We start from the raw sequence: 26,080 nt of genomic DNA, 5'->3' as shown, positions 1-26,080 counted from the left end.
GGCAGTGACCTGAATAATAATGATAATAATAATAATAATAATAATAATAATAATAATAATAATAATAATAATCAAAATAATAATAATAATGATAATAATAATCAAAATAATAATAATAATAGTAATAATAGTAATAATAATAATAATAATAATAATAACAATAATAATAATAATAATAATAATAATAATAATGATGATATTAATAATAATAATAATAATAACAATAATAATAATAATAATGATGATATTAATAATAATAATAATAATAATAATGATGATAATAATAATCAAAATAGTAATAATAATAATAATAATAATAATAATAACAATAATACTAATAATAATGATGATGATGATGATGATGATGATGATGATGATGATGATAATGATAATAATAATAATAATAATACTAATAATAATAATAATAATAATAATAACAATAATACTAATGATGATGATGATGATGATGATGATGATGATGATGATGATGATGATGATGATAATAATGATAATACTAATAATAATAATAATAATAATAATAACAATAATACTAATAATAATAATGATGATGATGATGATGATGATGATGATGATGATGATGATGATGATGATAATTATAATAATAATAATAATACTAATAATACTAATAATAATAATAATAACAATAATACTAATAATAATAATGATGATGATGATGATGATGATGATGATGATGATGATGATGATGATGATGATGATGATGATGATGATGATGATGATGATGATGATGATGATGATGATGATGATAATAATAATAATAATAATAATGATGATGATGATGATGATAATAATAATAACAACAACATCGAAAAATACCTTAGGAAGGAGAACCCAAGTTCGAAATTTCCCCAAGACACCTGATGAAGGCTGGAGAGTATATCAGCCGAAGCATTGTGTTAACAACAGACAACATGAGGACAAATATCCGTCAAATGTAAATAATGTAAATAATGTAATTAATGTAGAAGAATATTTGTTTCAAATTTTGGGACAAGGCCAGCAATTTTGGGGAAGTGTGAAGTTGATTACATCACCCCCAGGACTCAACTGGTACTTATTTTATCGACCCCCTGAAAGGGATGAAAGACAAAGTTGACCTCAGTGGAATTTGAACTCAGAATGTAAAGACAGATGAAATGCCACCAAGCATTTCGCCCGGCGTGCTAACAATTCTGCCAGTTTGTTGCCTTAGTATAGAAGAATATTAAAAGGAAACACCAGTTATACACTGATCCAGCTCACAAGAATGGTGTGTGTGTGTGTGTGTGTGTGTGTGTGTGTGTGTGTGTGTGTGCAAATTAATCTCAACAATTTACTTAATATCTTAGAAATATCGAGTTTATAAACAATATCTCTGAAGAATTAAACAGTTAAAGAGAATAATCGATCTCTGATGAAATTCCAACACGGGATTGAAACTAGTCGAACTGATCCCTCTTTTTGTATCCACGAATATATTGTAAATGAAGACAAGTCATTCACACTTATCTATACAAGTGATGCTGATTAGAAATCTATAGATCTATACCATAATACATAAAAATCAACAATGTAAGTCGACGTTTTGTACTTTTACCTGGTATTTCAATATTTCAGGCTTAGGAACCCTTCTCCAGAAAATACATACATACATACATACATATTTATACTAATATATACATACATACATAAGTATACTAATATATACATACATACATAAGTATACTAATATATACATACATACATACATACATACGTGCATAGGTAATACTAATATATATGTATATATTGACTGTTCTTGGTCAGGCTTGCATGTCGACTGCAAACAGTGGTGGCTCGTATACAGACACTGCGGAACTGCAGCACCCCCTATTTCCATTCAATATTATCGATAACATACAATATAATGAGTCCTTTTTTCTTTAATTCTTTCTTTATACTTGTACATTATATAATCCTTAAGCTTAATGTCAGTAGCCATCTTCTAGTTTATGAAAAAAATACAAAAATCCTTGTATAGAAACTGTGCACTTCACAGTTTCACAGTTCCACCAATGCAGTGTTTGGCTGTTGTGCACATGCTCACATGTCCAAGATAGGAAGCTTCATGCTAGGGAGAGAGAGCACTGTGTGAATGACAGTGCCGACCCTTGTATGCTGGGGAAAAGTAGTATTTCTTTTTGACTCCACGTGTGTTGTGCTTAAAAATGTGTTTATATTCTTGAATGTGATAAAGTGTAGGATTAGATTATTATCCTGCTTCCAGCTACAGTGTTGTTGCCAGGATTTCAAAAATAGGGCACATTCCCCCACCTTATTTTGTTATTTAGGGGGGATTTTTGAAAAACAAGGGGGAATTTGTGGCCGTGTTCAGTGAACAAATTAAACATACTTCCCAGCAGTGGCTAAAACGCAAACAGATCAAGTTTATGTCGCTGCCGTAGTCTCCTTTAGAGAGACTTAGAAATATTAATTCCGTTTATATGTTTGTTTCCTTTTACACAATACTAAAACAATGGCTAAAAATTTTCTGAAGCAACACCCCAAATGATTTTATCTATGAGCCGCCACTGGCTACAAGGCTTATTCTTGGTCTGTAGCAGCAATGACATCTGCTACAGATGAAGCTATTTATGGCAACAGAGAAGTGACACCTCTCCTGTGCTCTTTTCACATTCTCTTTGTTGTTTCTCTTCAATGACTTGAATTACGAGCCTCAGCAATCAGTGCATTCATCACGCTGCAGGGTCTTCTCCTTGGTGTTTGGCGAAATTTTGGAATACTTCATATGCCTTTTCAGCACCTCCCTGTATTGCAGAACAGTCAATGTCCAACCTACAATGGACAACTGAAAAATGTACATTTATAATAATTATTTATTTCTGTGATTAAAAAAAAACTTAAGAATCATTCAATGAAATAAGTAAAGTGTCATTAAGCTTCCCAACCACATGGTTTTCAGACTCACAAGTAACACTCCATGGAGGCATGTCACCCCTAGGCTGAAACAGCTGTAAGACATTGTCCCTTCTTCGGTCAATAGATGTCCTTTTTAATTTTTAATTACTGATATGACATAATATGTCATATGTGTTTGTATATTGTTTTTATTGTCCTATCCTCTTATTTGAAAAATAAACAGGTAAATTGACATAATACAATGTCTGCAAGTTGATGAGTACCACATATTCCCCTCCATTTTCTTATTGCTATATATATATATATATATATATATATATATATATATACACACACACACACATCACACACACATATATATGTCTGTACAAGTGTTTATTTTTGTGTATATAATTGAATGTTTTTATGTTTATATAAGAGTGTGTGTGTGTGTGTATATCTGGGTGTAATTATTATCATTTTGTTTGTTTGTCTTTCTTTTTTTTCCTTATCTTCAAATTATCATTACTTATATAGCCAATCCACTGTGGGGATTATACAGCCAATCCCCTGTAGGGATTATATAGCAAATCCTAACAACAATTCTGTAACACTATCTGATGAGTGGCATTACACATGTGTTATCAATTTGCTGCACTGCTTCATTTTAGATTTGATAATTGATGCTTTGTTATGATACCACTGTTGAAAATTAATGAGAGTGATAATGATAATTATATCACTCTAATTACTAATTACTATCATGATAAGATCAGCATTATTATGAGCTATTACAACTGCAGACATCTTTGCTGCATCACAGTGGATCAATAACATTCATTTAGTTCTCTAATATGACTACACATTAGTGGAAGCTAAATGACAATAGCTCTTACTTTTATTCCACGTAACACTTACACAAACTTCACCTACTTTTTTTGCATAAACTTATATCTCCCAGTTCTAAGGTGCACCAAACTGAGTTTTACAGTTACCTCTAATCATACTTCAATTAATTCTTGATCAGTTTAATTTTTACTAAATTTGCATTCTATTAATAAAATTTAAACAACAATGTTTAGTGGCATTTCTTCCAGCTCTTAGCATTCTAAGTTCAAATTCCACCATGCAATCATTAAGCTCCTTTCACCCCATTTCAGTGCCAATAATGAAAAAAAAATGTTCTATTTATTATATTATATATCCGTCCTCCCTCCATGTTTGTCTTGACCCAAGAGTGTCTAAGGCCAAGTGGTTTCAGTCCTTTGTTGGTTTCTCAGAGGACTCCATCTTATCTGACTCTGTTGCGAGTGAGAATGTTAAAGTCATCAGCAGTTTCACTTGTTTCGGCAATGAGATCCATGGAGTATTAGCTGTGAGTCTGAAAACCTAGAAACACTTGGATGAGTTGACGTGGTTGTGAACTTGTTGGACAAGGGGGTTTGGCACTACCAATATCTGTATAAGATTATTTTTTCTCCTTCAGAATGATTGTCTGTCATGAAAATATGTGTAATCAATTTTCATCCACTGATTGTTTCCAAAAGAAATCATTAATTAGTCATTTTTAAAAATTGCTATCCACATTGCTAATAGATTAATGGTTGCTAACATTTGCACAGACCACAGTTGAGGTAACCAAAACAACAAACCAAGTTTTGAATGTCTTTTAGTTCAACCTTTATCTCATCACCATAACCCCTTCTCCAATAAAATCATTACATCACCACACACAGCCCTTAGCAGAAAATGTGGCCCTTTATTTAGCCAGCAAGATAGATAAACAAGTGACTGTTACAATCTTACATTCTTTCAGATGGCTCACACAACCAAAAACAACAGCCCTACAACACTTAAATAATGACACTGACCAGGACAACTGAAATGAGTTTGTCCCCCACCTGATCCAGCTTGATGATCAGCCATCATTAGAATGTTTGTGAGATGACAATCAGGAAAATATTAAATTGTTTCTGGGTCAACAGATTCCTTGGCAGGATAATTACTATTTGGGGAGAAACCGTCTACTCCCTACATTACTCAACCAACACTGACTAATCAATCACAGAATCAATAATATATGGCTCAGGTATTCAACATCCAATTAAATAAAGGTGTTGTGTTTGAACCTGATTACTTAACACATTCACCACCAGATGTACCAGCAGTGGTTCATCGCAAACTGCCAGATGCACCACAGGTGGTACATCATCATCATCATCATCATTTAACGTCCGCTTTCCATGCTAGCATGGGTTGGACGATTTGACTGAGGACCGGTGAAACGAGATGGCTACACCAGGCTCCAATCTGATTTGGCAGAGTTTCTACAGCTGGATACCCTTCCTAACGCCAACCACTCAGAGAGTGTAGTGGGTGCTTTTACGTGCCACCGGCACGAAGGCCAGTCAGGCGGTACTGGCAACGGTCAAAATGGTGTATTTTACGTGCCACCTGCACAGGAGCCAGTCCAGCAGGACTGGCAACGAACTCACTCGAATGTCTTTTCACGTGCCAGGAAGGCGATGTTGATAACGGTCACGCTCAAATGGTGCCATTTACGTGCCACTGGCACAAAGCCAGGCAACTGGTGCTCTGGCAATGATCACGCTCGGACAGTGCTCTTAGTGAGTTACTGGTACTGGTACCATCACGATTTCGCTTTTCGTTTTTGCTTGCCCCAACAGATCTTTGCAAGCCAAGTTTAGTGTCCAATGAAGACGTTGACATGGGTGCCAGTCTACAAATTTAGTTTGATTTCGATTTCACTTGCCTCAACAGGTCTTTGCAAGCAGAGTTTAGGGAAAATACTTTATTCTATATCTTTGACATGGTTTCAAGGATATTTAAATAACATCAGAGCTAAATGTTAAAGTTTAATTATGAAATATTGTAAAAATGCCAAACTAATTACATTTCCTTGTAATTAAACAGAATGCAGTGTGACTGGAAATATGTGGGTCACCAATAAGTTCCAATTGCAGTGGTTAATGCATTAAATGTAGCTTATTGTTTGGTTTTAAACAAAATCCTTCACAAATGACTGAAACATTAATATTTTACTTTTTTCTTTTTCTTTCTTTTTTTTTTTTTGTCTCTTGTAGAGCGAGCCGTCTGACAGAATAAATCACCTTATTTGATAAACAACAGGAAAATACCAAACTTATTTCATGAAGATATTAAGAATGGAACAGCTCAGCCATTATGTGGATCTTCAAGAAGGAAATGGGCATAAATTAGATAAATTTAGGATTCAATATTTCTCCCTGTTAATTAAAGTCTAGATTGAATAGTTGAGTATATAATAGGGCTAATGACTTGTAGCTACACACCACTAATAGGAAACGTTGTTCTGTAACCATTCTCTTTAGTATATTCCAGGTATGGCAGTGTGACAGAAAACCAAGTCCAAAATATTCTTTGGTTCCTGAATAGAATTGCTTTACTTAGTTCGACGATGTTCAAGAAATCCATGAATATCACAAACTCTCGTTTACCTTCCCTAATAAAATTGGCGCCAATTAGTAAAGAACTGGATTAGATGCCTTTTAGTATTAAGTTGAATATCTTGCAGTGCTGAGTGGAATTATTCTGCAAATAATATTGTCTTCCTAACTCTTCTTTTTATGCCAGTGTAAAATAAAATAAAATCATTATTATTACTTTATTTTGCTTTTGTTTTTAGCTTTACCACAATTTATGTCTTGATTTAAACTGGGAACAGACTTGATGTGTATGTGCCATGTAAAAAGAATTGATGCTGGCGCTGGTGCCACACTGAAAATACTGGTGCCACATAAAAAGCGCTCTGTAAAGTGGTTGGCACAAGGGAAGGGCATCCAACCGTGGAAACCAAGTCAAAACAGACAATGGAATTTGGTGCAGCCCTTAGCCTTCCCAGTTCCTGTAGAGCTGTCCAACCCATGCCAGAATGGAAAATTAACATTGAGAGACGACGAAAATACAAACAAACATGTTCACTGGATATCTTCAACTAAATGTACAGTCCACACACAACAAATAAACATGTCCACATCACACCTTGAACCGAGATGACGGTCTATAAACATGCTTCCCCGCATTAAACACAGTTCTCCGAGATTTATTCCATTTCGTTAAATCAATTCTCCCAATTCACTATTGAAATTTTTTTTTTTTTTTAATAATTACAACAATAATTCAGTCTGGTTGTATTAAACAATTGCAACATGAATTTCTTGACAATCAAATAAAAGAATAGAACCAGAAAGACTGAAGAAATCTCATAAATCCGATTAATTGCTAAAATTTTGGATGAAATTTCTGACTTGATAAGGGGAAATAAATCTTACGCAACTTCAAATAAAGGGACCGAATTCAACATTGCCTTATGTTGTGGTTCCCAACCTGTGACCCGCAAAGGTAGTACTGGGGAGTCCGTGGGAAAACTCATTTGAATAAAAGGGGTCCTTGGTAGTGAAAAGGTTGGGAACCACTGCCTTATGCAATAATAAATCTCTCTGAAATTAATTTTTTAGATGAAAATACTTCAGTTATAAGGGTGGAGTTGATTAAAAAATATGAAACTGGCTCATATTTCAACAGCAACTGTATAAAGAAAGCATAAACGTTTAAGTCAAGCTTGATAGAAATGTCTGCAGTTGTGTCCACAACCATCAATAACCATCACGAAGATTGTGAATCGTCACCATCATTTAACGTCCATTTTCCATAGACATGAGTTGGCACGGCCAGGAGCTGCACCAGGTTCCATAACGTATTTTTGGTTTGGTTTCTACAGCTGGATGCCCTTCCAAACGCAACCACTTTACAGAGGAGGCAGTTGAAGTACCAAAATATCTTTCTTCAAATAAGAATTAACTGGAAAGTTAAATACGGAGTTGTATGAAACGACTGACGTATCTGCCTTGGAATTCAACATTATTTGATGTAACGTTAACGACAGGACTGAATCAAGGGTTACAAACTTTAAGAGATGCTGGAAGGAGTTTTACTAAATCTGAGGGTTACTATCTAAGGGAGATAACTCAGTCTGAATTATAAAACGACGCTTTGTAATTGATTGAAATGCATTCTGGGTAATTTATTTTATCACCCACCTACACTCAAAAACTCAACTGTACTTACACGACATTTGAATTCAGAAAAGCAAAAACAAGCATTTCTGTCTCCTATCGTCTGTCATATCCATTCCAGCCACAAACTGTAAGAATAGCTTCAAAAATTATTTTACATACATAGAGTGGTTGGTGTTAGGAAGGGCATCCAGCTGTAGAAACTCTGCCAGATCAGAGTCTGGTGTAGCCATCTAGTTCGCCAGTCCCCAGTCAAATCATCCAACCCATGCTAGCATGGAAAGCGGACGTTAAATGATGATGATGAGGCGTGAGTAGTGAAGATACTTACCCAAGGGACTGAATCTGAGATCACAAGGTTGAGAAGCAAACTTCTTAACCACACAGCCACGCCTGTTGTTGCTTTCACTACAGTTCGACTGTTGCATGCTCCAGCCGTCTTCAGGTGTCTTTTGTTGTATTGGAATATCTTTATTTGGTCAATGAGGGTACACTGTTCTCACAGCATAGTAGATGAAGGCATTAGTTAATGCAGTGCTGTCACCTAGACGTTCTGAGTTCAATCTAAGGCAAGGTGCTAAGATAATTCACAAAAAAATCAACTGAAGCAAAAATGACACAAAACACAGGGCGCAGAATGAGAATAGTGTACCCCCATGGATCAAAAAAAGGGTCGGGTTTGATATTCCAATACAGCAACTGAGTTCAGCATAAGACACCTGCAACAATCAAGATAAAGACACCAGTCTGACGGATATAAACAGTAGGCATAAGGCGCCCATGTGGTACCACGTAAAAGCACCCAGTGCCACTCTGTGAGGTGGTTGGCATGTTAGGAAGGGCATCCGGCTGTAGAAACCAGACCAAATCAAACTGAAGTCCAGTGTAGCTCCGCAGCTTGCCAGCAATGGTCACTGTCCAATCCATGCCAGCATGGACAACAGACGTTAAATGATGATACCCTGTAACACAGGCCCTCAACAGGGGTTCATGTGCCCCCTAGGGGTCGATTATAAGATTTAAGGGATTCCACACAAGGAAAATAGTAAATTGGGAATTCACAGTAGTATTTTGCTTTCAATGTATTTATTGTACACAGGGTATTTAATTTTCTGGTATTTAATTCAAGGTGTTTCTGGCCCCTGAAACAAGTTCTCTTGGAGATGGTCATGGCAAACCTACACAAGTGAATGAGTGAAAAGCAAAACTGGACCATGTGGTTGAGAAGAAAACTTCTTCACCACACAGCCATGCCTGAACGTTATTAATTATTGTAATTAAAGATAAAAAGGAAAAAGATGGCTGATGTTGAATAGATTTTAATATAAAATGAAAGTAAAATAAATGAAAAGAGAAATCAATTGAAAGAAAACAAAACAGTGAGATGAGTGCATGGTTATGAATGTCTGCTGCAAGAACTAAACTATTTACAGAAGACAATAGGTGGAACAATGGTGGACAAAATATGGTAGGTTCTGAGAATGGATTGAGAATGAGAATTTTAACAATTATTAAATTAAATGTTAATTAGTCCTGCTGTTTTAAGGTGGAGTGTTTTCTGTTTTGAGGTAATTTTTTTTTTCTTTCCCTGCGAACATGAAAACTCAGCATTCATCTCCATCTTCTTCCATTTCTTTGAGAATTTCAAAGTAGTCACTAGCTTTGATCTTTCGAGGAATGATGTCTGAAGAATAAACAAAACATTTTTCTTTTTAATTATTAAAATACAGTATGTAAAAATATGTAAATATCATCAACTACAACAACAAGTGTATTTTTTTTAAAGATAAGATGAGAGACATTTTGCTGCCCAATCCAATGGATTAACAGGTGAAATAATGTCTTCTTTCATATCATGTATGTCGGACTGGTCTCCTCATCTTGGTTGTTGCTTTCACTAGGTTTTGGCTGTATATGCCCCAGCCTTCTTCAAGGGCCTTGTGATTCATTTTAGTGCCTTACCTAAGATTGAGTTTAACCCACTATGCTATACTTCTAGGCAGTATCAGAGTGAATTTTTAAGGCTTATAAGCCTCCATTGTTTTATGTTGGCACCGTACTGATTGTGTAATACAATTCTATATTTCTAAAATGAGTGACTTTTATATTTATTTCTTTATTGCCTACAGTGGGCTAAACATAGAAGGGACAAACAAGGACAAAGGGATTAAGTTGATTACATCAACCCCAGTGTGTAACTGGTACTTATTTAATCAACCCCGAAAGGATGAAAGGCAAAGTTGACCTTAGCGGAATTTGAACTAAGAATCAAAATCACTGACGAAGCACATCTGAGCGTGATCGCTGCCAGGGCCACGGATTGGTTCCCATGCCGGTGACATGAAAAGCACCACTCAAGCGTGATCGTTGCCAGCGTCGCCTTACCGGCACATGAAAAACAACATTCAAGCATAGTCGTTGCCAGTGCCGCCGGACTGGTTTCTATGCAGGTAGCACATAAAAACACCTTTTGAGCGTGGTCATTGCCAGAACCGCCTGACTGGCCCTCGTGCCGGTGGCATGTAAAAGCACTCACTACACTCTGAGTGGTTGGCATTAGGAAGGGCATCCAGCTGTAGAAACCTTGCCAGATCAGATTGAGCCTGGTGCAGCCTCTGGCTCACCAGTTCTCAGTCAAACCGTCCAACCCATGCCAGCATGGAAAGCGGACGTTAAACGATGATGATGAATGTAATGGCAGACAAAATAGTGCTAAGCATTTCACCTGGCATGCTAACGATTCTGCCAGCCCACCACCCTTCTTCCAGTTTGCCGCCCTATGATGGACTTTTATATTATAGATTAGTTTGAGTGGCATCATCATCTTGGTCATACACAACCAAAATGTAGTGAAAAGCAACAGCCAAGAATGAGGCCACCACTCCACCTAATGTTACATAATATAACTTGTCTCACACAGAATTGCCTCTCACCATCAATTCACTTGTTAATGTTTTTGATAAACACAAAAAAAAAACATTAAGGCCGTTGCCAGTGGCACGTAAAAGCACCCACTACACTCTCAGAGTGGTTGGCGTTAGGAAGGGCATCCAGCTGTAGAAACTCTGCCAGATCAGATTAGAGCCTGGTGCAGCCATCTGGTTTGCCAGTCCTCAGTCAAATCGTCCAACCCATGCTAGCATGGAAAGCGGACATAAAACGACGATGATGATGATGATGATGTAATTTATCCAGTTACAATTACAGATGAATCACAAACCAGAGCTAATGCCCCTGTGAAGCCCAACGTTTGATAGGTGCTTTTTACATGCCACCAGCATGGAACACACACATATCTTTATCTTCATTCAGTCATTAGACTGCAACCAGGTTGGAGAATTGCTTTGAAGAATTTTAGTCTATTGAATCAACCCCAGTGTATATTTTTTTTAATTCAATGAATCTCTCGGGCATATGGCATAGTTGTTAAGAGCGCAGGCTACTAGCCCTAAGATTCAGAGTTCGATTCCAGGCAGTGACCTGAATAATGCCAGTACCGCCTGACTAGCCTTCGTAGGATTTTCGAGCGAGATCGTTGCCAGTGCCCCTGGACTGGCTCTTGTGCAGGTGGCACATAAAATACACCATTTTGAGCGTGGCCGTTGCCAGTACCGCCTGACTGGCCTTCATAGGATTTTCGAGCGAGATTGTGGCCAGTGCCACTGGACTGGCTCTTGTGCGGGTGGCACATAAAATACACCATTTTGAGCGTGGCCGTTGCCAGTACCGCCTGACTAGCCTTCGTAGGATTTTCGAGCGAGATCGTTGCCAGTGCCCCTGGACTGGCTCTTGTGCGGGTGGCACATAAAATACACCATTTTGAGCGTGGCCATTGCCAGTACCGCCTGACTGGGCTTCGTGCGGGTGACACGTAAAAGCACCCACTACACTGTTGTGGTTGGCGTTAGGAAGGGCATCCAGCTGTAGAAACTGCCAAATCAGATTGGAGCCTGGTGTTGCCATCAGGTTTCACCTGTCCTCAGTCAAATCGTCCAACCCAGGCTAGCTTGGAAAGCGGACGTTAAACGATGATGACGACCTTAGGAATGAGAACCCAGGTTCGCAATTTCCCCAAGACACCTGATGAAGGCTAGAGGGAATATCAGCCTAAACGTTGTGTTAACAACAAACAAGATGAGGACAAATATCTGTCAAACATAAATAATGTAAATAATGTATTATGAATCTCTTTTGCCAAATTTCTAAGCTAAAGGGACATAAATACACCAACAGAGATTGTCAAATGGTGGAGGGGAACAAACAGAAAGGCAGGATGAAGATCTGGGAAGAAAGGGCAGAGGAGCTCGGTACATGTGTCTGGGTGCATGTATGTGCTGGGGCGTGGAAATACCTGGGTTGGTGTCAAGGCATGCAGTTGGCCCCTCTGTTGTCACGTCTCTCTAGGAGAGGGAAACTCACAGAAACCTGCAACACTGACAGTATTCGATAATGTAGACTAGTTCTTCTCGAGTTTATGTTGTCCATATTCAGAGAGTGGGATTGGTTTGTGCAAATCCATTCCCCACTATAAAAAAATCATCATGCACAGGCATCACTTGAAAAAAAAGTCAGACTTATCACAAAAATGGTTGGTCATAGCCTTTGCATGTTTGGGACTTTTGATCAGGTGATGGCAATACCTGAACACAAGTTCACAGCCATCATATATACACATATATATGACAGGCTTCTTTCAATTTCCAGCTACCAAATCCACTCACCAGGCTTGCCCAAGGTGCCACATAGTGAGACTGAACCCAGAACCATGTAGTTGTTTAGGAAGCAGACTTCTTCACCACACATTTTAATACACATTTGTCATTTGACTGTGGCCATGCTGGAGCACCGCCTTTAGTCGAACAAATCGACCCCAGGACCTATTTTTTGTACTTATTCTATAGGTCTCTTTTGCCGAACTGCTAACTTACGGGTACGTAAACACACCAACATTGGTTGTCAAGCAATGGTGGGGGGGACAAAGAAAATTAAATCTTACATTTCTACCATTTTTAGACGATTTCAATTTCGTGGTTTAAAGGGGGTTATCTCCCCTAGACTAGAATTCATTTTTTAATAAAATTCCTAAACTGAACGTAGTTTCTTTATAATTAGAAAAATGAATTCACACTTCTATTAATATTGTTATAATTTCGCCTTAGCGAAAGCGGAAGTATTGTTTTCAGTTGCGTTTGTTTGTTTCTTTCTTTCTTTGTCCGTGGACAAGATGACTCAAGAACCGCTGGATGGATTTGGATGAAACTTTCAGGGATGTTTGGCCTCATGACTGGCACAAACTGATTAGATTTTGGGATTGATCCGGTACCGGACAAGGATTCTGGATTATTTTTCCTGTTTTGTTAATTTATGAGAGCGTCAGGCTCATTTTTAGTAAAAGTAGAATTTGGAACAGAATTTAACATGAAATTATGATTTCAAAATTTTGGATTAGACTAATACATTTGTATCATAGAACTGGTGGGGATTCGAGTGGGTTGGTATGAAAAGGGTTAAAAAGTACCTGAATCATTCACTGGAGATGAATAAAGAAAGAGCAAGCAGTGGATCGAGATATCCAAGTAAAACTATTGAAGGCACGAATCCAGCAGGATTGTAGATGGGTGACAGAAACCAATGAATCCTTGAACTCTTATGTGGTCGATGCCAGTGCCACCTGACTGGCTCCTGTGCTGGCAGCACGCAATAAGCACCATTCATGCGTGGGTCATTGCCAGAGCTGTCCGACTGGATCCCCCACAGGGTCACCAAGTGGTTTGCAAAGACATCTCAGTTGAGAGAGGGAGTATCACATGATTTCACTCCACTGGACCGTATCAGTAGGAAGCGCTGGTCACCAAAAAATGAAAAAGAAATCAAAATGCAAGTTACCTTGTAAAAATTGTAGAGTTTCTTCTGTATTTACAACTTCAGCTAAATCTCCATATTGGAGCTGTTTCCCGTCACGCCCATTGGTGAGTGAGACTCGGGCTAAATTTTGCACAAAAAACTCCTATTAAAAGAAAGAACATATTTAATAAACTGAAATAATATTGTAATCAGATGAAAATAATTCACAATCCATTCATATTATGTTCCTAAAATGTAAATTAGTAAAGAAATTTTTTTTTTTAGTGAATTTGGTAGATGGAAATTAAAAGAAGCCCATTGTGTGTGTGTGCTTTATGATCATGGCTTGACATCATGTATTAGCTAGGAGCATCACCATGATGCAAGCAGCACCCTTTGTTTCCAGTCTGCTATAAAAGCATGCCTGGTTATGAGAAACTATTGCCTACCTGGAAACAGGTGGGGTTGGCAACAGGAAAGGCATTCATTCATAGAAAATCCAGCTCAACAAATTCCATACAAACATGGGAAATGTTGAGGATTCTAACTTACTACAAAGTTTGTGTTAGGAAAGTCAATGAAGGGTTTTTTTCAGTGTTTCACACAAGGTCTTACCCTGTAGAATTACAGCTATTTTTTATTAAAATGGAGGTGCATGGCTTAGTGGTTCAAGTGTTTGACTCATAAGAGTAAGATTGTGGTTTCAATTCCTGGAGTGGACAATGCATTGTATTCTTGAGCAAAACACTTGACACCAGTCCACTCAGCTGGTAAAAATGAGTCATCCTGCAACAGATCAGCATCCCATCCATTATCATCATCATCACAGAGAAATGATTGTAAATTTAATGCAAATAGATGCTTTTAAAGCATCACTGCTAATAGCTGTTAACCTTCAAGACTGGCAAAGATCATCGACTGAGACAAACTGGAATCACAAAAACAGATTTTGTCCTTCAGGCCAAACTAATTCTTTAATTTGGTTTCCATATCAATTGTTTCTCTGTTGATTTGTTAATATCAGCAGGGGACACACGTTAGACATGCTTTAGAGAGAATATTAGGAGTTCAACATATTTCCACCAGAGAGGGTCACCTCAGACTTACACAAGTGAACGTGTGAAAAACGAAACAGGAATTTTGAAAAAAGTATCCATGAAACTGGTTTTTAAACATAGAATGGCCATTGGGGTCCACCAGAATAAAACAGTAATCAAAGGGGTCCGTAGATAAAAAAAAAAATGAATGAGAACTCGTGTTGCAAATCAAAACAGATTGGTTTAATACGTGGATGTAGAACAATAAATAACAACAGATTAGATTGCAAAAGGAAGTAAATTCATTGATTTTGGAGTCAGTTTTGGCTTAGTGAAATCTCGGTTTACGAATTTAATTCATTCCTGAAAGCCGTTCACCACTTGAAATGTTTTTCTCATAAGGAATTTAAGAGAAGGTACGGCAAACTCGAGCCAGGATATGTGCATTGAGTGAAAGCCAAACAATTGACGCTTTTCCGCTGATACTCCAAGCTTTTCGTCAACCGTTGTTGCTGGCTTACGTATTCGTTATTCGAGACACTGTTCATGATGTTTTAGGTTCGAAAAATTGTTCGTAAACCGATTTATTCGTGATGAGAAGTGTTCGTAAACCAAAGTTCCACTGTGAATATATTGAGGTTTGCGTTGATGGAGATGGAAGTTTCTAGCAATAATAAAACACTCAGTTACCAGCGATTGATGGAATGGTGAGAACAACTAGAAATATTCGGCCAAAACGATGCCAAAATAATAAGGGAAACTGGAAAGATTAGTTTAATAAAAGGAGCTAATGGTAAACAAAACACTAAATAGACAGAAAAAAATATTTTAACATCAACATTTCAGTTTATTTTTCCGCCTTTTAATTAATGTCTAAAATATAATGAGACGAAGGTTTGTTCAGCGAGGTTTCAATATAAAATAAACGATCGGGACAAAATATCGAGCACAGTCCTTCATCGAATGGTTCTTGGATTATTTTAGAAAAACACTTGGGCAGGTAAGGCTTGAAAATAAATGAATATGATATATTACAGGTGGTTTTGAAGGTATTTAAATAATTAACCATTCACTCTTATATTTCAATGTAAACGAAACGAGGAATGTTATGAAATAATAACTTTCTCATATCGCTGTGTGGAATATAAAGAATAAATGGTGTATTATATAGAATGAATGTGTGTTTTAACTTTACCGTGGCTTTCCCCGTTAGAAAGAGGGCTTCTTGACTGATACTGGAAACATCTGGAGAACTTTTCATTATTGTTTTCACACGAGAAAGTGGCAAAGCACAAAGACTGTTCTTGTCTGCCATGATTGAAGCGAGATCAAAATTACACACAATACCGCTACTGGCGAAACGACCAATCGAAACCACGGTTACAATATTACTGCTGCCGGAATAACCAATCAGAACCGCAGTAATAATACCACGGCTTGCGGAACAACCAACCAGGACCGCAGTAACTGTGGCAATCACGTGACTGACGTATAAACTTTGGGAGAATTTTTCAAGAGTTTTTCCGTGGATCGTCCACGTTTCCCGTTCTTTGGAAACGTACGCGGAACAAGACTAGCCTTACCTGCACAGGTGTGCACGCCACTGACTTTGTTTCCTCATATCTTCCAGAAAAATGGTTCTTTTTTATAATGAATTTTTTTTTACAAATATGCTTCAGATTGTGTAAATTCCGATTATATCGGAATTTGTTATGAAAAGATTTTTCCGAGGCTGATGAGTTTCGGAAAATTCACACGAGTCGGTTTTCTTCACTCGTAACTCAGAAAAATGGGTAATTTATTATCTTTCAGAGTGTGTAGGTTACGATTATATCGGAATTTGATGTGAAAAGAAAAATGGTGAACTTACAGACACACATCACAATAATTTTTTTTGAAATTTCAAGTTTCATTTTGTAGATATGTGAGATGTGTGTTAGTATGTATGTGTGCGCGCTCAACATTTTCTTTTCTTTTCTTTTTTTTCCATTTTAAATTCCGATATAATCGTAATCTACACATCCTGAAAGGTATTTGTAGAAGATCCGATTTCATTTAAATTATTCCTAAATTTCTGAAAGTTATGAGGAAATAAAGCTGACGCGTGTGAATTTTTTGAAAGTCTTCTCCCTACTCGCGGATTTTTTCCACCCCCACCCCCACCCCCAAATTCCCATATACTCAAACTACACCATCTGAAGCGAATTTTTAGAAAATTTCATTAACAAACATCCGGTATTTTTTTTGTTTTTGTTTTTTCTGAAAGTTATGAGGAAACGAAATCAGGAGATGTGTAGGACTTGTGTAGGTATGTCTTCTTTTGATGGTGGAAGTTTATTTTATCGACTCTGAAAGGATGAAAGGCAAAGTTGACCTCAGTGGGATTCATAAAGAGCTGGAAGAAATGCTGCTAAGCATTTTGTCTGGTATACTAATGATTCTGCCGGGCACACACACGCACACATTCAGAGGTAATGATAGTATATATAGAGAGAGAGAGGGGGGGGTAATTTTTCTCCAAGTAAGCATTAAAGACTAATAACTAAAATAATTATAAACGTCTTTTAAGGTACAAAACTAAATTGTTTATTAAATATCTAACTAATTTAAAAAATACACTTATGAACCACAACTTTATACTTTTCTACTCTAGGCACAAGGCCCGAAATTTTGGGGGAGGGGACCAGTCAATTAGATCGACCTCAGTACGCAACTGGTATTTAATTTATCAACTCCAAAAGGATGAAAAGCTAAGTCGACCTCACCGGAATTTGAAGGAACCACAACTTTGTATTGGAGGAGGGTGGGACTGAGTTTAGGAGTTAACTATTTTTGGCAGACTCTTGTGTATACATTTATGTGTGAAGAGGTGATTTTAATGGACATGTTTGGAAATTGGGGAGAAATGTAGAAGGAAGGATGCTGTTGGAGTTTTGTGATGAGAAAGAGTTGTGGGTGGTGAACATCTGGTTTAGGTAAACAGAGAAAAGGCAGGTGACATTCAGTGCAGAAGAGAATGAGACAGAGATTGACTTTGTGTTGGTTGGCAGGAAAAAGAGAAAGTATCTGAGAGATGTGAAGACAATACCGAGGGAGTTATAGCACAGGTTGGTGACTTGGATAAGAGGAAAGTTAAAGAGAGTGTGAAAAAGGGAATGGTTGAGAGGAGAAAGATGTGGAAACTGAAGGAAGAAGAAAGAAGAGCAAAGTTTGAGGAGAGAGTTGGGGAGTTGGTAAGCATTGATGCACCAGATTTGTGGAAGTCTTTTAATGAAGGGGTACTAAAGGTATGTGACGAAGTGTGTGGAAGGATGAAAGGTGGTGGTGGAACGAGGAGGTGAGGGATGTGATAGCGAGGAAGAAGGAGGCCCACAAAGCTTTATGTAAGAATAGGATTGAGCAAATGAAAGCCAGGTGTAATAACAGGAAGAATTGTGTAAAGAGGGTGGTTGCAAGATTTACGAGGAAGGAGGCTGAGGAGAGGTTGAGTGGGCTGGATGAGAACCCAGATAGAGTGTTTAGGTTTATTAAATCAATGAAAAAAGATGGAAGAAATGTCAAGGGAGGAAGATGCATGAGGTGGGGTGATGGAAGGCTGAATTTTAGTGAGAAGGACAAGGGAAGAGTTTGGAAGGAGGATAGGGAGGGAATTATGAACGAGGAGAATGAATGGGATCAGAGGGTGGAAGGAGCCAGTGGAGAGGGTTAGTCGGGAAGATGTAGTGGAGGAAATGAAAAGAGAAAAGGCAGCTGGTCCATCAGAAGTGTGGAAATGATAACTGCAAGTGGTGAGATAGGGATTGTTGTGATGTTGGAGCTCTGACAGGGTGTGCTGGATGGAAGGGGAATGATCGTCTAGGTTCTCAAAGTGGGTGATAACCCCCACACCCCCCGTGGGCATTGAGACAGTCCAGATGGGTGCTGTTGCCTAAGGGGATGGTAGAGAAAAAGGAGGCGTTGGGAGAAAGGCAGTGAATTGGGGGACGCTATGAATTTATTATATTATAGTGTTGTATACAAATTATATATCATATTAAGTATCAAATGATTCATGGTATATATAAATTAGTAAACTAGGGGTGGGGACACTAAGGGTATTATGTGGCTATGAGGGTGAGGGGGAGCGGGAGCCCAAAAAGTTTGAGAACCTCTGATCTAAAGAATAAATATCATCAATAATTTTCATCAAGTGCAAAGATTCTAAGTCTAGCTCATTTACAAGACAAAGTGCACGGTTTAGCACATACTTGTTTCATTGCAAAATCAGTTTTTATCAATTAAAAACAAAAATAAACAACAGCCATGATAGACACCATTAACAATGAGTCATAAACACACTTGACTACAAAGATTGAATGTAATCAGTTGTCTATTTTTGGTATCTTATCTTTTTTTTTACCTGTGATATTCATTATGATTTTTCTGGGAATCCAGCAAAGATTACATTTAAGCCATTCTCACTATAGCAGGAACACAATGTGATAGGGTTAAGGACTTAAGCTTCTGAATAACAGTAAAAACCCATCTCACAGAAGTCAGTTACCTTAGACTTTCCCACTTTCCTTTGTTATACATACAAGAAATCCAATGAAATGCTAAAGTATATCCATAAACATTGTAACCACCCCAAGACATTTTATTAGCTACTTTATCCCAGATGTATACATGCTTCTCCCTGACACATCAGGAACTGCTAGGTTACTGAAACCATCTTTTTAAACATGTCTCTTCAAACCCCACAGAGTCTCAATGTACCAAATTCCCTAAGTGGGTCATTCGTAGCAATGTAACATCTATTTAAGTGAAAAACAGGGGCTACAATGCCTGGAATACCTCAACCACTCACCAAAGAATGGGTGGCATTCAACCAGTAACACAACTATTGTTAAGACAACTCTTTAGTATGCAAAGAATACATTTGTGCATCATTTGGCCCTTGAACCCTTTCACCTCCCAACCTGCAGCTGATCTTTTTCATCCCTTACCAAAAGAATCTCCACCAACTTTACAGAGTGCTTTCCCTTCTCTTCAAAACAATAATGACTTTGTAACCAGCATCCTTCTCCATCCCTGCCAAAAGTCCACTTTACACCCAACTCCACTCCATTTCTACCCCCAAGTCACTCCAGCAGGCTCACACACATCAAATGCTGATACACTCCCAGTTGCTTTAAACAAACAAGATCACTAGCCCTGACAATATCCTTTCTATTATACTCAAGTGTTTTTGCACCCCACAACTTTGCTCCTATTCTCACCAAACTCATCCTCTATGTGGATATACTCTGACATTTGGCGTTTGTATACCTCAATGTCCCATTCCAAAGAAAAGAAACCCCTTGTGGCCCAACCAACCATCACCCTTATTGTTCTCATCTCTAACATCTCTAAGATTATGTAGACAGCCATTAACAGTGATATTCTTCAATATCCTGAACCTTTTTCCCCCTCTTCAGTGACTGACAGTACAGCAGAACCAAATCCATGAGTGACCTTCCCTCTTATGTCACTCACCAATGGGATTTCACTTTCAAAGCAATGTAGTGGCCCTCCCATCTGTAACACCTTCATCTGTGTCTCACACACAAATCTCCTATCAAAATATCCCACCTGTAGACTCTACTCATCTCTTGTTCCTTCCATCGGTAGCATCCTGTCAGCTTGTATAAACAAATCTCTTTCTGCTCCACTCTCACTCAATTCTGATGTTCTCCGGGCTTCAGCTTTGTCTCTCCCTCTCTTCTTCTTTTCCTTCTATACTTCAGTAATCTTCTTGCCGCTACATCCATTCTTATGCAGACAACACAATCCCTCATTCTTCTCCATTATTCCATCATCATCCCCCATAGCCCATTTACCTCAGTCCTGCATTGATTCTATAAACCAAAATCTTGAGAGCATCCTCTTGTGGGGCCATGCCAACCTTCTTTCTTTTTAGAGCAAAAAACTCAAACACTGCTCACCTCAAGAAAGCATCAGACACCTACTAAACATGAGCAGCACCCAGCTAGACTTCTCACAGTCACTTCAAATGTTCCACGTCACTATGGCCAAGAGTCTTACCTGGCAAAAGCACAGCCCTAAAATAACTAAGACCACATTGTAACAATGGGCCCTTTTCCTCAGAGTCAAAAGCTATTTTACTCTCTAATATTTATTGCTTTCAAATTTTGGTACAAGGCCAGCAATTCCAGGGCTGGGTGTTGATTCCATCAATAACAGTGATTAACTCGTACTTATATTTACTCTTTACTCTTTCTTTGTTTCAGTCATTTAACAGCAGCCATGCTGGAGCACCGCCTTTAGTCGAGCAAATCGACCCCAGAGCTTATTCTTTGTAAGCCTAGTACTTATTCTATCGGTCTCTCAGTTGTCAAGCGATGTTGGGGGGGCAAACACAGACACGCAAACGTATACACACACACACACACACACACACACATATATATATATATATATATATATATATATATATATACATATAGTAGAAGACACTTGCCCAAAGTGCCATACAGTGGGACTGAACCTGGAACCATGTGGTTGGTAAGCAAGCTACTTACCACACAGCCACTCCTAGATATTGTCTACCCTGAAAGAATAAAAGGCAAAGTCAATCTTGGTGGAATTTGAACTCAGAATGTAAGGACAGATAGAATGCTGTGAAGAATTTTTCCAGGCATGCTAATGATCCTGCAAGCTGGTTGCTTCCATCTCTAATAATTACTGACATCCAACAAGGCTCAGGTGAGGCCCAGAAGGCATATAGCAGCAGCCCTGTTTTCTAAATGTATGTATTGCTCATACATCTAGACCGGTGCTACCACTACACACACTAATATCCTGGACCACATCCAGAGAAAAAAGGGTCATTTGACTATTTGGTATTCAATCACTAACAGACATGCTTCAGCCTTTGGCCAACAGAATTTCAACTTAGAACGTAAATATGGACAAAATGCCACAAAGCATTTTTCCTGGTGTGCTAATGGTTCTGCCAGGCCACTGCCTTTCCTCCATTTAATATTACAATGCTGTATCATTGATAGAAATTTTCTTTGAACTCCTTAAGCATTTGCTTTTAAACCATAAATACCACCGGTCAAACTTACATATTCAACTACCCTAAACTTTGATCTAAATTTAGCATTTTCTAACATCTTTAAACTTAGTAAGCCTTACAAAACTATTTAACCAACCATTAACCATTCCATACAACTACCCCTAGAAATTAACTGCTATGTTTAGTAACTACCAACATTACTATGATTTCAAACTCATTTGAATCAACAGTTTATTTGCATATGCATTCTTTGGTTGTTCAAATTTAATTTCAATATGATATCACCTTAAATAGGGTGTACTTTCTACAGCTAACGCATATGAGGGGAAACAATAACCCCTATAATATTTGCACCAAATAGGAATTCCATATCCATTTTTACTAAAATGCCATTATTCAACTGCCATTCAGAACAGATGCTAACCTGTATTCAAGTAAAAAGAGTATAAATTCTAAAAGCCACATTCTCTCATTGCTAACAATGGTTTCTATTTCTGGATACAAACCTATATTGTCTTGTGTATTTATGCATTATTACCTCTGCCTTAACGAAGACAGAGGTATTATTTTCAGTTGTGTTTGTTTGTCCATGGACAAGATATCCCAAGAACTGCTGGATGGATTTGAATGAAAGTTTCAGGAATGTTTGGCCTTGTGACTGGCACAAATGGATTAGATTTTGGGATCGATCTGGTACTGGACAAGGATTCTGGATTATTTTTCCTGTTTTTTTTTACTTAATTTTTGAGAGCAGTTGGGTTCATTTTAGTATTCTCATTTGAGAGTGGTTGAGTTTATTTCAGATATTCTCATTTTAAAAATCATCTCTGGCTAATCGTTGAGAGAACATTGGTGTTGCCTTGGCAGAGGTTTGCGTTCTCTGAGTGCTCTTGTTCTTTCTGTTATGTCATTCCTAAAATACTTTACATTCATAATACATTTCCTACCTCAGAGATTCTCAAACATGTCCTTGCAGTGTACCCCTTCAACATGTCTAACAATACCGTTGGGTACACTATGTGAAGAATATAGTGTGACATGGTTGGATACTGGAAAACAGATGACAGTGAATACCATTTTATAGATTCCGTAAAACAGACATTGTATGATTGGTTATGGATTACATTTTGGAAGTCAAATTTTCCAAACAACATATCAGAAAAAGTTAAATGAAATCATTTCAGAACTATTTACCAAATTTGCTCCATTAAAAGAAAGTCGGTAGAAATAATTTCACAATTCCAGTGTTTTAACAAATCTTACATACCCATGTAATTTCTCTTGCATACACCTTGGAGTACAAGTATCCAGTTTGAGAACTCCTGTCCTAACCATTATTAACAGTTGGCAGGAACTGTTGGTATGCTAGACAAGATGTTCAGTGACATTTCTTCCAGCCTTAGGTTCTGAGTTCAAATTCTGCTGAGGTCATCTTTTTGGGGGTCAATAAAATAAATACCAATCAAGCACTGGTATTTATTGAGTAAACCCCTGTTCCAAAAGTCTAGGGATTTTGCCTCTAAGAGAAAGAATCATCAACAGCTAGCATTACTTGTGCATGAGCATCCTGCCTCTATCTCAAGACTGGGCCTAATTACCAATATATTCTTTTCACTGCACCCAGCAAAAAGAAACTCTTAAAGAGTGTTTATTAAAAATTATAAAATACCTATTCATACGAGGAAAGTGTTTATCCACTAAGTTAAGGAAGATTTTGTCCATACAAATTTTTATGGTTAAGGAAAAGAGGGGTGTGAGCCACAAGGCTTTCTGATGACATATCCTCTTGGAGAGGTTCCAGCAAGGGGATTTTATGGGAATTCATCTACAGCTGTCTCAAAGTTAAAGTAGAAAACTGAACTTCTGCAAAGCAACTATTCTGCAATAAATTTCTCTCAAATTCTAAACCTTTCTCTTTTTTCAAACTTATAGTTTTGGGATGACCTCAACCTTAGATAAATGATTCCTATTGCAACCTTGGGATGACCAATATTTCCAGTGACTATTTTTTTCTTTGTTCCTTTGTCAGTGAGCAAGATCTGCATTTGATATTTTTTAATGTACGCTTTGGACAACCAAAATCTTCATTTACTAACTTCTATTGTAAGCTTGGAATAATCAAAAACCTTGGTTTCATTCTTTTGTTTTGGAGCATTAGGACTCCCTGGACCTTGGTTTTCTGTCTTCTGTTGTAGCCTTGGGCTCACCAAGACCTTGGTTTGCTAACATTTTAGTTCTGTAGACTTAAAATGACAAAGAACTCAGTTCAACAAATCTTTTTGTAGACTTGGGGGTCACTAAAACCTTGGTCAATTGTCTATTCCCCCTTGACTTGAGATGACCAAGACCTTGGTTTACTGACTTTTTCTGCTTACATGGGATGACCAAAACCTTTTTATTGATATTCTTTAGACTTGAGATGACCAACACTTTGGTTTCCTTTTTTTTTTTTTTTTTTTGCAATCTCATAATGGCCAAAACCTCAGTTTACTAACTTCTTTCTGTAGACATTGAATGGTCAAAACCTTTTATTGATAATCTTTAGACTTAAGATGACAAAGACCTTAGTTTATGAACTTTTTTTCCATAACCATGGGATGATCAAAATCTTAGTTTATTGATTTTTTGTAACCTTTGGATGACCGAGAACTTCATTTATGGTCATTTGTTGGAGCTTGGGATGACCAACACCTTGGACTTCTAGTGTAGTCATTGTTTGACTAACACACTCTTCCGTGTTGTAATACAACCACCATGTTAAGTTGAAGACCAAAATTACCTTTTGATATGTATATATATATATATATATATATATATTAAAGGGAGTGCTCCAGCATGGCTGCAGTCAAATGACTGAAACAAGTAAAAGAATATATATGTATGTATCTTTATCTCTCTCTCTCTCTACATACATACATACATATATATATATATATAAGGAATAATATATATATATATATATATATATATATATATATATATATATATATATATATAACCCTCACACTTTACAGATTTGGTTTTGCAGAATTGCATTGTTGTTAAAGCTACGGCTTTACACAGTTGCTCATTCTGAACTGCAGAACTTCAAGAACCTCGACACCCCCGATCTCTACTACCAATACCACACTGTCAATTATCCTGGACGAAAGGGTAATTAAGTCTCTACTTAATTTTCTTTCTTCCAATCACACAGAGACTCAGTCATGTGGCATACCCTTGCTAGTATAGCTTGGAAATGTCTTCCAGTTGTCTGAACACGATTTTATCTTGACAACATTCAAGCGAGATCGTTGCCAGTGCCGCCGAACTGGCTCCTGTGCAGGTGGCACGTAAAATACACCATTTTGAGCGTGGCCGTTGCCAGTACCGCCTGACTGGCCTTTGTGCCGGTGGCACGTAAAAGCACCCACTACACTCTCAGAGTGGTTAGCGTTTGGAAGGGCATCCAGCTGCTGTAGAAACTCTGCCAAATTAGATTGGAGCCTGGTGTAGCCATCTGGTTCACCAGTCCTCAGTCAAATCGTCCAACCCATGCTAAACGACGATGATGATGATGATAAGGAAAATAAGACAAGGTCGAAAATGCCAAAATAATTTTAAACATTTTAGTGCTGGTTTCCATCTTTTAGACTTTTTCAACTAAGAGTAAAATAAGAGAAACAATTAAGTGAAATTTTTAATAAATATCTCCATAGTCTTCAGTCTGTCTCTCTGAAGGCCTGGTTATAGAGTTACCCTGGGTTTCTCGCCATAAAGATACTCTTCATGGCATATCATCAGCCCCTAAGACTTGTTGGCCAATGGCTTCTTTATATATATATATATAATTATTATTAACAGAGGCAGTATCAATGCTAAGGGTTAATCTTTATATCTAACTGAATGTTGATGTATTGTTAGAATGCCAAATACTGCACTATATGCCTCGTGATATCCCCTCATAGAGACACATGGTGTTTAAAAGCACAGACATATATCATAGCAGATAAGCTATTTACCACACAGCCACTCATATATATATATATATATATATATATATAAACAAAGAGTAAATGAGTATATGCATATATACGTACAGGTATGTGCATACCGACATCCACCTGTATGTATAGGTGCATATCTGGGTACAGGACATTACAAACAAA

At 37.5% G+C, this 26,080-nt stretch overlaps 2 protein-coding genes across 4 annotated transcripts in view; one reads left to right on the top strand and one right to left on the bottom strand.

The window, feature by feature from the left end:
* Positions 1-6,583, top strand: part of LOC106867198 (uncharacterized) — a 48,931-nt gene extending 42,348 nt beyond the window's left edge. For all 3 annotated transcript variants that reach the window (XM_089348516.1, XM_089348515.1, XM_089348517.1), the window contains exon 5: positions 6,021-6,583. In XM_089348516.1, coding sequence (XP_089204642.1) covers positions 6,021-6,056 — 36 coding nt within the window. In that variant the 3' untranslated portion in view covers positions 6,057-6,583. The remainder of the gene's footprint in view (positions 1-6,020) is intronic.
* A 2,711-nt stretch (positions 6,584-9,294) lies between these two features.
* Positions 9,295-16,293, bottom strand: LOC106867192 (chromatin accessibility complex protein 1). Its single transcript, XM_014911992.3, has 3 exons — positions 16,068-16,293; positions 13,878-13,998; positions 9,295-9,675 (listed from the first exon to the last, which is right to left on the bottom strand). The coding sequence occupies exons 1-3, from the start codon at positions 16,185-16,187 to the stop codon at positions 9,596-9,598; spliced, it is 321 nt and encodes a 106-aa protein (XP_014767478.1). The 5' UTR covers positions 16,188-16,293; the 3' UTR covers positions 9,295-9,595.
* Positions 16,294-26,080: the final 9,787 nt, after the last annotated feature.

This window comes from Octopus bimaculoides, chromosome 3 (genome assembly GCF_046866305.1).
Source record: "Octopus bimaculoides isolate indiv1 chromosome 3, ASM4686630v1, whole genome shotgun sequence".
Taxonomy (NCBI): domain Eukaryota; kingdom Metazoa; phylum Mollusca; class Cephalopoda; order Octopoda; family Octopodidae; genus Octopus; species Octopus bimaculoides.
Note: the sequence above shows the minus strand (reverse complement) of the source record. Positions and strands in the feature narration are given on the sequence as shown.

Excerpts from the sequence above, each read along its gene's own strand:
- LOC106867192 (XM_014911992.3), bottom strand. The coding sequence starts at position 16,187 with ATGGCAGACAAGAACAGTCTTTGTGCTTTGCCACTTTCTCGTGTGAAA. Across the intron at positions 13,999-16,067 it reads TTCTAACGGGGAAAGCCACG|GAGTTTTTTGTGCAAAATTT; the intron begins GTAAAGTTAAAA and ends TTCTTTTAATAG. Across the intron at positions 9,676-13,877 it reads AACTCTACAATTTTTACAAG|ACATCATTCCTCGAAAGATC; the intron begins GTAACTTGCATT and ends TTTATTCTTCAG.